The sequence below is a fragment of the Muscardinus avellanarius genome (assembly GCF_963383645.1).
Source record: "Muscardinus avellanarius genome assembly, chromosome: 6".
Lineage (NCBI taxonomy): Eukaryota > Metazoa > Chordata > Mammalia > Rodentia > Gliridae > Muscardinus > Muscardinus avellanarius.
Genome location: NC_137791.1, coordinates 122946 through 138164, shown reverse-complemented (window position 1 = coordinate 138164; position 15219 = coordinate 122946). Strand labels below are relative to the sequence as shown.

Genomic DNA, 15219 nt, shown 5'->3' with positions numbered 1-15219 from the left:
GGGCTTGCACGAACCACAAACCCAGCTGAGCCCTGCAGCAAAATGCTCGACAGTGCCAAGTCAGCACGCCTCCAGTGGTTGGCAGGTGCTGCCAGGTGGGCGCACGTCACATGCACTTTGCACTGTGCTTTCTCTTTAATCCTCCTCACTGAATATATTTTGAAAACTTACGAATCTAGAGTCAAAATCTTAGCTTCCAAAGAAACTCCTGTCATTACTCATTTTCTTAAGACCCATGGTCATTCTTCAGTTTTTGGGTCACTTGTCAGTGTTTAAACATTTTAAGCCTTCATTTTGCAAGCTCTGTTTTTTAGACCGTCCCTCATTTTGTGATAGACGTAGCTAAGGTCCAACAGTTACTGTCACAGTTATTTTTCTGTGTTAGTTGTGTGTGTAGAGGGGGAGTGTTGGGGATTGAACCCAAGCGCTTTCTCCCTCTGAGCCACACCACCAGCCCTATTTTACTTTTTATTTTGAAACAGGATCTCGCTAAGTTGCTGAGACTGGCCTTGAATCCATTATCCTCCTGTCTCAGCCTCCCAAGTGCTGGGATTACAGGCATGTGCTACCATGACTGGCCAAAGTTATTGTCGATCCTTTGAATCAAGACAAGCCCGTGGGGGACACACGCAAGGCACTGGTAATCATTCTTTCACAGAACAAGACCTGGCTGGTTACTGTTTGCTGTCTTAGGCTCCGTGGTGAAATCTAACATCTTCTACCAAGTCTCCTCAGCTGTGGACTCCAACATAACAAACACAGGGCCACGTGCTGTCCTTCTTGTAGACTTTCATCCACTCATGATCGCTTGATAGCAAACAGCATGAAGTCATACGCAGGGGCTTTTACCCTGGGCAGAAATTTCTAAGCCTTCTAAAAATAAAGGCCAGTCTAGGGTACCATCATCCTTTTAATACCCTGAGTTTGTTTCAGTACACTACCCAGCTGTAAATACTGCAGCTGTGCCTTTATTTGAAAGCTGAATTAATCTTTCAGTGCCAAAATGAGCCCTATCTCTCCCTCATAATGTAACTGTTAGGCAAGAGGGGGAAAAATACTATTTCTAAATTCAAGTCTACCAGCAATTTTGTTTTCTAGCTGTCCAGTGGCTGTTGCTGTACTGTGCATAGACAAGAGCCTGTGGCTTTCTGAGCTTTGGTTGGGAAGGGGCAACGAGTGGGGCAGTCAGCTCCACACCTCCCTGCACAGGAGGCCGCTGCGTCACGTGACACACAGAGCTTTTGCCTTCAGAGAGCTGGTATGATTGAACGCAGATGGTCTGCATTGGATAAGATTTTATCAAACTAAACCATAGCTGGCTTCCTTTGTGTGCTTATCTTCAGAAGTATTCTTTTTTATTTTTATTTATTTTATTTTATTTTATTTTGCGGGTCTGGGGATGGAACCCAGGGGTATTTGACCTCCGAGCTACACCCCCTGCCCTATTTTTTATTCTTTATTTTGAAACCGGGTCTCACTGAGTTGCAGAGGGCCTCCGCGAACCGCGATCCTCCAGGTCTCAGCCTCCCAAATGCTGGGATGACAAGCGTGTGCCACCACGCCGGCTATGCAGAAGTATTCTAACATGGATGGCCTACAGGTGATAGGGTCTTCTTCATACAAACCCTGCCCCCTGGGAACTTGGCAGGAGTGCCTGAAGTTGTGGGTTTCTTGTTCACTCCCTGCTTTTTTCCCCTGTTAAAACATGAGTAATTCCAGACTGGTGACACATTAGGTCTATGGGACCTTCTACTCAACATGTAGATGAGTTGGACTGACAAAATCGTGTGTGTGACGGGATGGAATCCAGGGGCATTCTACCTCTGAGCTATACCCCAGCCCTAAATTATTTTTTTATTTTGAAAGAGTCTCACTCCACTGTGGAGCTCCTCCCTAAATTGCTAAGGCTGGCCACAAACCTGTGATCCTCCTGTCTCAGTCTCCCAAGTACCTAAAACCAGATGAATAAAGATTGAGTCTACCCACAAAATAGGGTGGGAGATGCAGTTGTGAAAAAACTACAGCACTTTTTCTTGGAAAACTTGTACGGCCCACTACACATACACACATACACTATCTTTACATGTTCTGTTTTTGAGCAGTTTTGCAGAACAAAGCTGTGGCAGCCAGCTCAAAGACCGCCCCATGACCCTACCTTCTGAATCCCGTTCCTCCCGGCCCTCCGCACGTGTCAGGGGTAGCTTTTGCATAAGCAGTGAGACATGACAGAGACACCTGTGTGTCCTCTCTGAGAGGAGGCTGCACAGTCACCGTGGCCTCTGCCTTGGCTTGCCCATTGCTCTCTGGCACTCCCACAAGGGAAGCCTGTCCTGAGTTGTAGGTGCCACTAAGGAGCCCTGGTGGGACTGAGGTGTCCAGCTCCCAGCCTTAGACACAGGCCTCTCCCAACAGGCCTTCCAGTAGCCGCAGTCTCACAACTTGTCATGACTTTGCACCAGAACCATCCTGAGTAGACCCCGCCCCTTGGAAACTCTGAGTGATAAAAGCTGCTCATTGTTCAAAGCCACGAGCTGTGGGGAGACTTGGCATATCACTACAAGTAACTAACACAATGACCCATCCAACATGCGTCTCCAGAATCTGAGGGCTAAATACCCACGGAACACCACAACTTCAGAGACGGAAGTATGGACGAGGTGTACGCTCAGCCCTGACAGGACTGGGTGAGGGGACTCGGGAGGTCTCAGAATGATCCAAGGTCTATGCACACAGGCTGGTCTCTCAAAGCCTCCACTGTGCCCCAGAAAACAAATCCCAGCTGCTCGAAGGCTGTCTCTCCTCCCTGCCAGGGAGTGTTTCATGGAAATGCGTGTGATCAATTCTGGTCCACAAGGCTTGAAGGAAAACTCTAGGAGGCTTTGGGAAGAGATTTTATTTTTCCCCTAAAAGGCCCAAGAAAAGCAATTTTCTCTTCTTCCTCCGAGAAGAGGCTCCATCTGAATGCCATGTCTTGTCATTTGCCGTGGTCTGACAATAGAGGAAATGCTGAGATGGCCAAGCAGAGAGGAGACAAGAGCATGCCTGGGTGGACAGGGAGCAGCCACTGCTGGGGAGGGGGCTGGGCAGGCAGCCGTGGCCAATGCTGAGCGGTGGTGGGCCTGGTGCTGAGGTCCGGCCTGAGGCCCTGTGGCTCTTCAAAGGCCCTGTGTTAGAACATCCCTGGTTGAGGCTGTTTTACCTGCAGCCTCACACATCCTCACAGATGTGAAGGGAAGCTGGTGGTCTGTACTTTTAGGGCTAATCCAAAATGGTTCTAAAGTGATGTCTGGAGAGCAGACCCATCCTGCTGGCTGCTGATTGGTCTTTTTTGTAGCCTCCACACCACCATTCTAGGAAAGATGAAAAGGTCTCATTCACACACTCCTGGGAGGTCTTATTCAATGACTGCTCATTGGTGGCCATGTTAGGTCCAACCGCGGTGGTACGTATTCTTCCCCTCAAGGAGGTTGTGCTGAAGGAAATGCTGAACAGTATGAGCGGTACTGTGTGCAGGGTCTGGGAAGGATCCTGCACTTGGCGGCAGTGGGAGCTCAGGGTCCTTTTCCACCGAGACCCTAAATCCCGCTCTGACAAGCGGCTTGGCCCTGCTATTCTTCCAGTCTGTCCTCATTCAGGGCCACAGCCATGTTCTGAAGGATTTGCAACCATGTAGGCAAGTTCCTCAGGAAAAGCCTTTTACCTGGAATACTTAGTATTTCATTGGTTTAGCAACAAAACTCATGGTGTGGGAGAGAGAAGAGCTCATGAGCAGAGCAGGCAGCCTGGCTCCTCGCGTTCTGACTGACCCGCTGAGGGTGGTGGGGAGGGGTGCTGGAGGAGCTCCCTGCTTCTGTTAGGAGGGGGGTTGCACAGCTGCAGTTGCTGGTGCTCACCACTGAGGCGTTCTCTGTGTGTCTGTGTCCAGGCTCTATCAGACTAGGCTGGGAGGAGCTGTGTGTGTGTGTGTGTGTGTGTGTGTGTGTGTGTGTGTGTGAGAATTAAACCCAGGGCATTCTACCTCCGAGCTATCCCCCCAGCCCGATTTTTTATTCTTTATATGAAACTGGCTCTCACTAAATTGCGGAAGGCCTAAGTATCTGGGGCTGGCTGTGAACCTGCGATTCTCCTGTGTCAGCCTCCCAAGTGCTGGGATTACAAGGATGTGCCACCGCGCTTTCTGGATGAGACTGGAGGTGACAGAGGGCTGTGGGGCCCTCGGGCTTCCCAGTGCCCCTGTGAGATGTCATTTGTTTCTCTGTTTCCTTGTTTGTTGCCACTGCAAGGAAGGGAAGGGAAGCCGGGAAGAGCGGCTCTGCGGTTCTTGGAGTTGTCCTGGGTGGGCTGTGGCCCTCTGCTGTGTCTGGACGTCTGCATAGACAGTGATGTGAGGAGAAGCCTAAGAGCAGCAGGAGGGCTGCCTAGGGTTCCCAGCCTCTCCTCCACTGTCCTGTGATGCTGGATGGAGGACACTGTTCAGGGACCTGTTTGGGATTTGTAAATACCAAGCCTCTGCAAGAGAGGGTGTTTCCAGAGGAGGGAAGTACCATGTGAGGGCCGATCGATGTAAGTCATGCTTTCAGGTATGACAGAAGGCACAACTCAGGCCCTCAGATCCCCAGCCACAGTAAACGCTACTTTATTTTCTAGGAAAGGCATATTTTAAAACTTAACTAATGAAATCCAGATGAGGGATTTTCTCTGGGTAACTCCTCTTCTGTGTGCAACTTTATCGCCCGTTACATGTGAGGGGGACTTGGAGAATCTGCCGCTCCTCTGCAGGGAGCTGGAGGGGCCAGACTGCCCAGACTCTGCTTCTCTCTGGACTGTTTCAACAATCTTCTCTTGTACTCTACCTCCCTCTCTGACTGGTGCACAGAAGTGTGGGCTTTGGTTGTGTCTACAGACTTCCTGTTAGTGTGGAATCCAGGACTGTAGGAACAGAAGGAGGAGCAAGCCAACCAGTGTGCACCCAGGCGGGGGTGGAAGAGACAGTCGGAAGGGCTGACTGTCAACTGTCAGCTCCTACCAAAATAAGCCAACCGACCACCCAGACATGTTAATCATTCACTTCTGCAAGTACAGCTGTAACTGCTTTGAAGCCTGAAAAGTTTTAGTAAAAAACAAAATAATGGGTAAAAGCATTTTAAGTAAAATATCTCAAGTACAAGTTTGGCAAACACATTTTTGGTTTCCTAATATCTTTTATGTCGTTCTTTCTGAGGTAAATATTTCATTAATAGGAGTAAAAAAGAATGCCAATTAGACAATTCATAAAGATTAAAGATGAGTTAAACTAGGTGTAGGGAATTCAGATCCCAATTAACAGTATTTATGTATTTGTTTGTTTTGCTACTGGAGATTGAACCCAGAGGCATTCTATGGCTGAGCTACACCTCCAGCCCCATTTTCTATTTTAAAACAGGGTCTTGCTAAGTTGCTGGGGTTGGCTTCCAACCTGTGATCCTCTTGTCTTAGCCTCCCGAGTCCTGGGGTAATAGGTGTGAGCCACCGCAGCAGCGCATATTTAAATTTTCTTCGGGGTACGATACACCTACACCGAGGGTTCTTTCTTCGGTGGGACAGGACCATGAGAAAGCCGGCCTTCCTTTGCCTTGGTCAGCTGCAGTGGCAGTCAGGAACGACTGAAGGGGCTTCTGATGCTCTCAGCCTGTTAACTTTTCACGACTCCAAGCCCACCTAGCCAACAGAAGCCACGCGATGCGCGCAATGAATGGGCTGGCAAGTTCTGGGGGGCCTCGGGGGGCAGGTGTCAGAGAGGCCGCGGGGGTGGGCCGGGGCGGGGGGACGGGATGGGCACCTGACCTGGCTGGAGGGGGCGCCTGGCCCCGGGCCCAGGACTCGCAGTAGCCGGCGCTGTCAGCGGGGTGGGCAGGGGGCCGCGCCTCCGCACGACGCTCCGCGCGCCGGGAACCCGGCAGCTCCATCCCGGGAGGTGTGCGGGGGCCGCGCCCATCTGCAGCCATCGCCGAAGGACACCGCGCGAGCTGCCGGCGGCCCTCCCCGCCTGGCGCGGGGAGCGCGCTGGGAGGGGGCTCGCGGCCGCCTGCCCCGCCCGGGCAGAGCCGAGCCGCCGAGCAGAGCCGCGCCATGGCGCTCGCCGGCTGGCCGCTGGCGCTGCTGCTCGCGGCGCTGCCCGCGGTGGCCGCCAGCCGGCCCTCGCCCGCCCCCCGCCCGCGGCCCCCGGGCCCCGCCGCCTGCAGCTCGGGCCCCGCGGGGGTCAGCGCGACGGCCGCGGGCGCGCGGTGCCTGCGCTGGGCCGAGGTCCCGCGCGCGCTGGAGCGGCCGCCGCCCGCGGGCTGGGCTCGGCTGCGCGGCCAGCGCCACCGCCTGTGCAGCAGCCCCGACGGCGCGGGCCGCCCCTGGTGCTTCTACGGCACCGGCCCGGGCCGCGCGGACTGGGGCTACTGCGACTGCGCGCCGGGTGAGTGCTGCGAGCCGAGCCGGGCGCGGGCGGTGAGCGTGTTGTGAGCTCGGGGTGTCTGGTGTGCTGTGCGCGCCTGGCTGTGCGATCTGCACTGTGTGGTGCGCTGTACATCTGTGCAGCTCGTGTGTGGCGCGCTGTGTGTGGTATGCCTGTGTATGATGCTTTAGTACGTTTTATGTGTGTGGAGTATATGTGGTGTGTGTGCACACTCAGGGCGATGTGTGCCTGTTGGGCGTTCATTCTCCAGATCAGCTCACCTTGGGGCGTTACTCTGTGTAAGAGGTAAGGAGACAAAGTCGCCCATTGCTTGTTTTGCAAAGGAAAACATTATTGTCATTAATATCGTTATCCAACGTGACAACCAGCATCCTTCCCCGCTTCTTATAAACCCTGATTTTGAGAAGGTGCCGTAGAGTTTTGGCCTTGATCCCGTCTTTGACCCGCCTTTGGAAAAGCTTGGCGGACTTCCAAGCCAGGCTCGGGGCTCACTGTCTGGGTCGGGATGTGCACCTTCCTCTGTGAGTGATGGGAAGGAGGGAGTCAGGAGAGGCGGAGGACGCCGCCGCGGCCAGTGTCCAGCAGTCCACTGTCGAGCTGTGTGAAACTCGGGGGCCTGGCGGTAACAGCAGCAGAAGTTACTGAGACCTTCATGGGTTTGTAGTAAGAAAAGTGTCACAGCAGTAAGTTGAGTGTGAACAAATAATCTGCCCTAGAACAGTGTCCATTTTGAGTTTGGAAGTTTTTAATGTAATATTAGGGGCTTTCTCCTTTCTATAAAAACTGATAAAAACCTGACCTCCTTCAAGCTTTGAATTTCTCCAAAACAAATTGCCAGCTTTCATCCAAGGTGAGAGGCAGGAGTCTCCTGAACCGGGATCCTGGAATACGCGGTGCTTTTACAGGGAGACTTTCACAATGTCCTTCTCTTCCTGCAGAAATGTTACTTATCTGTGCCTTCATTGCATTAGCACTTGAGTTAAAGTGATAGAAGAGTGGAGATCAATCACCCTCATTCCAGAGATGAAGTCATTGCTGTGCTTGGGTTCCATGGGCAGAATGTCAGTGTGGCTACAAACACTCAAACAGAGCTCCTTACGATGATCTCATCGTTTACAGAAGAGAGTATTTGTAGTAAAACAGTCTGTCTAGAAAACATCGATAGTTTTTCATCTTCTAATTATTTATACTTTATAAATAGATAAGGGTGAAGTATTAGGGAATAAATGTACAAGAAAGAATACAACTTCTCAAATTACATGAAAACATACTTAAAAAGGAAATCAGAGTTTAAAAATTACAGTGAACTATTGCTCTTTTTAAGACGTGTTAAATAACTTTCCATTTCATATTCCTAATGAGGAGAGTAGCTTGTCCTTGGATTCTGTACTACCCTACCCTTTAGTTGGATGGAAGCTTCAATCTTTCAGTACCTGTTCACAGCTAATGCCCACCAGACAAGCCCCAAACACTGCCTAAGGGTTTGTACAAGATGTTTGGGCTCAAGAAAAGCAAAGGAGCACCCAAGACGGGACAGCAGTGCCCTCCTCTCAGGAGATAGGAGAGCTGGTGGCCAGGTGACCTTGAGCTCCCATCACGGACTGTCTTGATAGCTGCGTTCACCCTGCCTGTTCACACAGTCCACACCGTGGCTTTCCTGGCCCTCCCTACCGGCCAGCTAGGGCTGTGAACACGAGTGAGAGCACTGTGCTCTAGGGACTCTGCAGTGCCGGGCGAGGCTCTGAGCTCTGGGCAGACTTTCTCCTCTGGAGAAAAGCAGATTTTGAACAGATTAATTCAAGGACCATTCCAGCCCTGGGCACGTGCAGAGAGTGACTTGTCTAATCATAGCAGTGAGGAGTCTGTGCCGATGCTGAACTGAGCGTTTTATTTGTTTTCTCTTGTAATTTTCATGGCAAACTTATATGGAGTTTTTGCATCTTCGGCTGGAAATCTCAAAGGCATGTTGCCAGGAGTACAGAAAAAAATAGGGTTAGAATGTGTTTTCCCCTCACCGCTCATCTCACTACTTCTTTACTCATGCGCATCTAGAAATGCCTGTGCCGTGCAGTAGTCCTCACTTGGTGGTTTATGGACTAGCCTAAAGGAAGAAAGAAAGGGAATTATGAGTAGTACCATGTCTATCATTTCCAATCTCTTGTACTTTAAAAAAAATCCCCAGTTGAAGGAGCAGGGGGTGGGCTCAGGAAGGCCCTGCATGTGGAGAGGAGGTGTGCTCCAGTTAGAGAGCAGAGCTGAGTGGTGGTGGGTTGGGGAGGGCTGCCGCCAGGCCCTGGCCGCAGGCATCGTGCACTTTGGTGACCAGGAAACGCTCTGGGGATTGGAACGTTCTGAGTCTGCCCAGCAAGTTGGTTCTCGTGAGCATTTGAGTCACTGAGGGCTTGTGAAAAGGCACATTCCTGGCACCATCCTCAGAGCCTGAGTGGTTCCCAGATCTGGATCAGGAAAGGAGTGTGTGTGTCTAAGAGGCAAGTTGGTTTGAAGGGGAATGGCCGCTGGTATTTATTTGACCAGTGTAGGATAATTACAACCTTGTTCATTAGAATATGATTGTTAACTGAAATGACCACCATCTGGTTACTTTCACATTTCTTACAGGAAGAATGAGCTGACTGATTTCCCCCAACACTCCCTTGCAGAAGTCCTTGCTTCCTAGCTAGGAAGGGTGGTCACTTTTCTAGTCTCAGGTGGGTGTGGTAGATGGTGTGTAGATAAGATCCTCCTCCTCCTCCTCCTCCTCCTTCTTCTTCTTGGTACTGGGGAGTGAACCCATGGACAACTTCTACCTCTGAGCCACACCTCAGCTCTATTTTAGAAAGATGGTCTTGCTGGGTTGCTGAGTCTCCCTAAGTCTCTGAGGCCATCCTTGAACCTGTTTGTCTCCTGAGTACTGGGATTGCACGCATGCACCACCATGCTCAGCAGGAGCTTCCCTCTTTCGTAAGCAGCCAAGAGAAGCCACCCTTGGGTGGCTGATGACTAGTGGGGAAAAAGGAAGAATACGATAGAACTCTAGTGCCTTCTGTCGCCGTGACACATACCTGAGACGATGAGTTGACAAGGAGAAGGGTTGTTTTGGCTGTGGTTTCAGAGCTTCAGTCCATGTTTAGCTGGCTCCTTGGGTCTGTGGCCAGGCAGGAGCACATGGTGGGGAGACAGCTCATCTCCTGGTGGCCAAGAAAGCGGTGGGGTCCCAGTCCCAGCTTTCCCTCCAAGGTCACTCTGATGACTCCCTTTAGGCCCCCAGGCCTCTGCCAGGTTCCCCACCTCCAGGAGTACCGTGGGCTGGCAACCCAGCCTAAAGGGACCCCATTGAACTGTGGGGACCCCTAGAGCCACCCCATCACAGAATGACTGAGAGCTGCTGCCTTGTGCTGGGCCTGCCGAACCCTTGCAAGCCCTCCTTCCAGCGGAGGTGACCGGCATGCAGGCCAAGTGCTGCTGTTTGTAGGTCCTCCTCTTTGAAGTCCATCTGATATTTGAAGCGAGTGCTAATTCAAAAGTGAACGGTGCCGGGCGTGGTGGCTCACACTTGTGATCCCCGCGCTTGGGAGGCGGAGACAGGAGGATCGCGCAGGTTCGAAGCTAGCCCCGCGCGCTGGCTTAGGAGACCCTGTTTCCAAATAAAAATGTAAAAATAGGTCTGGGAGTGTAGCCCGGAGGTAGAAGGGCTTCCAGGAACCCCAGTACCACCAAAAAAAAAAAAAAAAAGTGAACTGGGCCATGCCACACACTTGTGGTTTTGTTGTGTTTGTTTGTTTGTTTTTTGTTTTTGTTTTTGTTTTTGTTTTTTGGTAGTACTAGGGTTCCTGGAAGCTCTTCTACCTCCGGGCTACACTCCCAGACCTATTTTATATTTTTTTTATTTGGAAACAGGGTCTCTTAAGCCAGCAAGGCTGGCTCCGAACCAGCACGATCCTCCTGTCTCTGCCTCCCAAGCGCGGGGATTACAGGCGTGCGCCACCACGCCCGGCTCATGCCACACACTTGTAATCTCAGTATTTGGGAGGATGAGACAGGCAGCTCACAGGTTTGTGGCCAACCTCAGCAACATAGTAAGACTCTCAGCAACCTAGAGAGATACTGTTTCAAAACAATAACAACAAAAATCAGACTGAGAGTGTAGCTCAGAGGTAGAATGCCCCCAGGTCCCCCCCCCACACACACACACACTAAACTGAAAGCTTTCCCTCCTCCTCCCTTTGCTGATGCCTCTATTCTATGTAGCAGGTGCTGAAAAATATTTTTAGTAATGCCAGATTTGATACATTTGCTGGCTGAATTTTAAATATTGGGCTCAATCTGGTTCAGGCAGATACAAAATGCTTACATTTAGACACTATTTCACTCTCAGCTAGTGTGATGATTTTTTTTGTTGTTGTTGTAAAAAAAAATAAGATATCCAGTTACTACTGCTTTTTGTGAGCTGTTGTCTATTGTGGTCATTGTGTGTGTGTGTGTGTGTGTGTGTGTGTGTGTGCTCTCGTGTTAAGGAACCTTTGCAATAGTCATTAGGTTTATAACTGTGAAGTCAAGCTGAAATACCCAGTAACAAAATGCTGCTGCTCACAGGATGTACCTTTTTGTTATAAGTATGTTGCAGATACTAAAGTAACAATTGTAATCATTTTATATGTAAAGTGGAAATGATTATGATAATATTAAGGGGGAAAGGTGGACACAAAACTTACAAACATTATGACTATGAAAATAAAAATGCTTGGGGAAATTTGGAAGAGAAGACAAATGATAATTATGGCTTGATCAACTACATTTTTTTTTTTTTTTTTTTTTGCAGTATTGGGGTACTGGGGATGGAACCCAGGGGCATTCTACCTCCGAGCTATATCCTCAGCTTCTTGTGTGTCTCCTCTGGTTTCTGAGGTTGCTGAGGAGAAGTGGTTTGGGACTGTTTCCTCTGAAGGGCTATTTGCAGAACTGCAAATTAGTGTGGAGTATTTTAGTTAGCTAAAACACCATAATATTATTCTACACGCATGTTGAGATGGGAGAGTAAAATGTACACCTGCTCATGACCAAGGCATGCACGCGGGTCTGACTTGCCTTCTTTCTTGCTGCAGGCCCAGCTTTGTCTGCCCTCCGCCTCGTGGGGGGCAGTGGCTTGCACGCAGGGCGAGTGGAGCTCTTCCATGCCGGCCAATGGGGGACCATCTGCGACAGCCATTGGGATGACGCGGATGCAGAAGTGGTCTGTAGGCAGCTGGGCCTCAGGTGTGTGTTGCTCTTCTTGTTTTAAGTTTTGTAATCTGTTACCTACTCAGAGGCAGGTGCTGATGTTTAAGGTGCACACTTCCTAGAAGAGCCCCCTTTGGATCTTTTCTGGAGTTGGCTCCCTGAAGGGCACTTGCGGAGCTCTGAGTCCCACCTGCTTGTGTAGGGGCTCGCGGCTTCTCACCACTGCGCTGCCAAGTCCTCCTGCCTCTCAGTAGTGACCTGAGGTTACGCCCAGGTAGTCCGTGGCAATGGCAACCATGAAACACTAGTTGTTAGCCTGAAACTGAATGTTAACTCCCAAATATTGCCTAAACTTGGAGCTTCTTTCCCTCATTTGTTAGGTATGTGCGTAGAACAAAGGGCATGTATTATCATAAAGGGAAATAATTTCCACACAGGAAGCAGGAAGCAAAGCGTGACCAAGGAAGACAGCAGCCTGAGGATCCGCAGTCCATGCTGTCTCAGGCCTGGTTGATCTGGGGTACTTTATAACATCAAATCTTGCAATCACTTTCTTTGTAATTCTTAACATTGGCAATAACAAGCCCAAAAGTTTATCCAAAATTACATTAGGGATTGGTTTCTTTGTTTGTTTTGCGATACTAGGGATGGAACCGAGGGACGTTCTACCTCTGAGCCACACCCTCAGCCCTATTTTTTATTATTTATTTTGAAACCGGGTCTCACTGAGTTGTAAAGGGCCTCACTAAGTAGCTGAGGTTGTCCATGAACCGTGATCCTCCTGTCTCAGCCTCCCGAATGCTGGGATTACAAGCATGCACCACTATGCCCAGTTTAGGGAATGTTTTAAAAGTCAGATTTTGATTTACATTTAAAAAATCTTCCATCTGGCCCTTTGTGGGAAAATTCCTGGGAAAGAAGCTTTCCTGTCCCCGATGTGTTTCTGCAGTTAAAAGTTAACACGTTCTATCCTGGAGCTTGGCACCTGGGACCTTTGTATTATGGTCCCCTCTGTTTTTTAAGATTCTGTTTCTACTGAAGTATTTTAAAGTAAAATTTAGATGTTTTAACATTCATCTCAAAATATTTCAGTACATCTCTTAAAATTAAGAACATTGTCCTACATAGGCAAATTATTATTATTATCATACTAATATAATTTGTAACAGTTCTTAATATTGTTATGATCTCCCATCAGATTCAGATTTTCACAGTTGCCCCACAATATCCTTGGCAAGTGGTTTATCTGAAGCAAAATTTTAACTTGGACCTTTTGGTGTACTTGTGCGGTCGCTCAAGCCTCTCTCCAGGGCTGTGAAGGAGCACATGCAGCGTCCTGGGGCCTCCTGCTGGGACTTGCCTCTCAAAAGCACCACCACCTCCTGTAGCACCACAGGCTGGGAACCACGCCATTAAGTACAGGATCACTGGGGGGCATTTATCCAAGTCCTGCAATCAGGCAGCTCCTGTGCCCAGTGCCAGCCCTGTGGAGGTTGGATTCTCACGGGCTCTCTGGCGCTCGGGGCTGACATTGCTCACTTACCTTTCACTTACCTTTCTTGTCTTTAAAGTTCTCATGAGCTCACATTAAAGCAGTATTCTGCGACTCCTCTTCCTGTATAATTTGCTTTGCTCACTTAAAGGCTAAGTGCTTTCAGATGGAAGAGTTTAATGGCACACGGTTGACAGCAGACAGTATGATGGTTCTTGTCTCCATTTGTGATTCATTCGTCAGAAGATCCCATCCCAGTCTTCTCTGCTTCGCTGAGTTCCCAGAAGGAGGTCACGTGATGCCTCCTTGGCATGGTGGGTGCATCTTCCCCGTGAGATGCTGTCTTTATTGACCCTCATCTTTCAATGATGTCTGCATATTTTGGTGGCTGGCAAGCTTCCTAAATACAAAGGAATTATTGTACTTAAGACACTTAAATTTGATTAGCTCAGAATTTGGAGAAATATGAGAAGGAGAGGAGGCAAAAGATGATAGAAATTAGATAACTTGAGAATGCATATGCACTCGTGAAGGTCAGGGGAGACCTTGAGTCCTTTGGGTGTGTTTAACATTAAAACTGTCATTCAGAACCCTTAAAAGCATAACTTAGAATAGTGACATCATACTTTTTATGTTGATGTGACCTAATTTACGTAAGATTAAAAAAATGTGGACCTTAAAGATTTCTTTTTCGTTATGAAATTATTAGAACTGTACTGGGTAGTCAGAATAAAAAATCTTATGGTATAAGTTACTTAAAGTATTTTTATTTTCTCTCATTTTACTATTCCTTAAATTAAAAAAAAAATTTTAGAAACTTGCTGGGCATGGTGTCACACACCTGTAATTTCAATATTTAGGAGACTGAGACAGGAGTATTGCAGGTTTGAGGCCAGCCTCTGCAATTTAATGAAGCCCTTAGCAATTTAATAAGACCCTGTTTTTTTTTGTTTGTTTGTTTCTTTGTTTTTGTTGTTGTTGTTGTTTTGGTGGTACTGGGGTGGAACCCAGAGGCTCTCTACCTCTGGGCTATACTCCCAGCCCTATTTTTTATATTTTATTTGGAAACAGGGTGTCACTAAGTTGCTGAGAGCCTCACTAAGTAGCTGAGACTGGCTTCAAACCTGTGCGATCCTCCTGTCTCAGCTTCCCAAGTGCTGGGATTACAAGCATGCTCCACCATGCCCGGCTTAATAAGACCTGTTTGAAAATAAAAATAAAATAGGGCTGGGTCTATAGTTCAGAGGTATTGCCCCTGAGTTCAATCCCAAGTACCACAATATGTGGTATATAAGAATATATATACAAATATACATTTTTAAGAAACTTTATAATAAAGATTAGCGAGGCCCTCAGCAACTTGATGAGACCCTGTTTCAAAATAAAAAATTAAAAAAGGGGGCCAAGGGTGTAGCTCAGAGGTAGAATTCCTCTAGATTCAACTCTCAGGTACCCCCACCCCCAAACACAGGGATGCTTCCTTACTTGTTTCCATCCGATCTCTAGCAAGCCTGAGCATCTAATCAACATGGCAAGTGCCGTCGATGTTCCTCTTTCTATGAACACCCAGGACCTCTCTACTGCCCTATTTTTTCAAGTTGGTTGCTTTGTCATTCACTAAATTGTAATAACATTATCCTTGTTAATTACCAGAAGAGTTTGGGGCTGCTGTTACATGTTGCAGTCATTTCTTCCAGAAGGTTGGTTTGCCTTTTGACTCTATGATACACTTTATTATATTTTGTTATATTATTTGTTCTAATTATGATATATTTTGTTATATGGTATATTTTGTTATATGTTATATTTTTAAGATATATATGATGTATTTTGTTATATTTTATATTTTTAAATATATATATTTTGTTATACATTGTATATTTTGTCCTATGGTTGAGTACACTCTTCCTCTTTATTTTCTGACTTATGGGCCCCTCATTTCTCTTGCACCCGTGGTCATGGGAACTGTGTGCCTGTTACATAGTCTAGAGCCTTTCAGGGGTTCTTCACGTCCTTCTCCCTTCCATCCCTCCCTCACTCTTTCTCTTCTTTCTTTCTCTTTCCTCTT

The 15219-nt window shown here is 48.4% G+C and overlaps 1 protein-coding gene across 1 annotated transcript in view; it reads left to right on the top strand.

Annotated features, from left to right (window-relative positions):
* Window positions 1-6108: 6108 nt before the first annotated feature.
* The window catches only part of PRSS12 (serine protease 12), a gene marked incomplete at both ends in the record, with an annotated part of 36666 nt that continues 27555 nt past the window's right edge, over window positions 6109-15219 (top strand). The window contains 2 exons of the mRNA XM_080697816.1: window positions 6109-6442; window positions 11545-11695. Coding sequence (XP_080553942.1) covers window positions 6109-6442; window positions 11545-11695 — 485 coding nt within the window. The remainder of the gene's footprint in view (window positions 6443-11544; window positions 11696-15219) is intronic.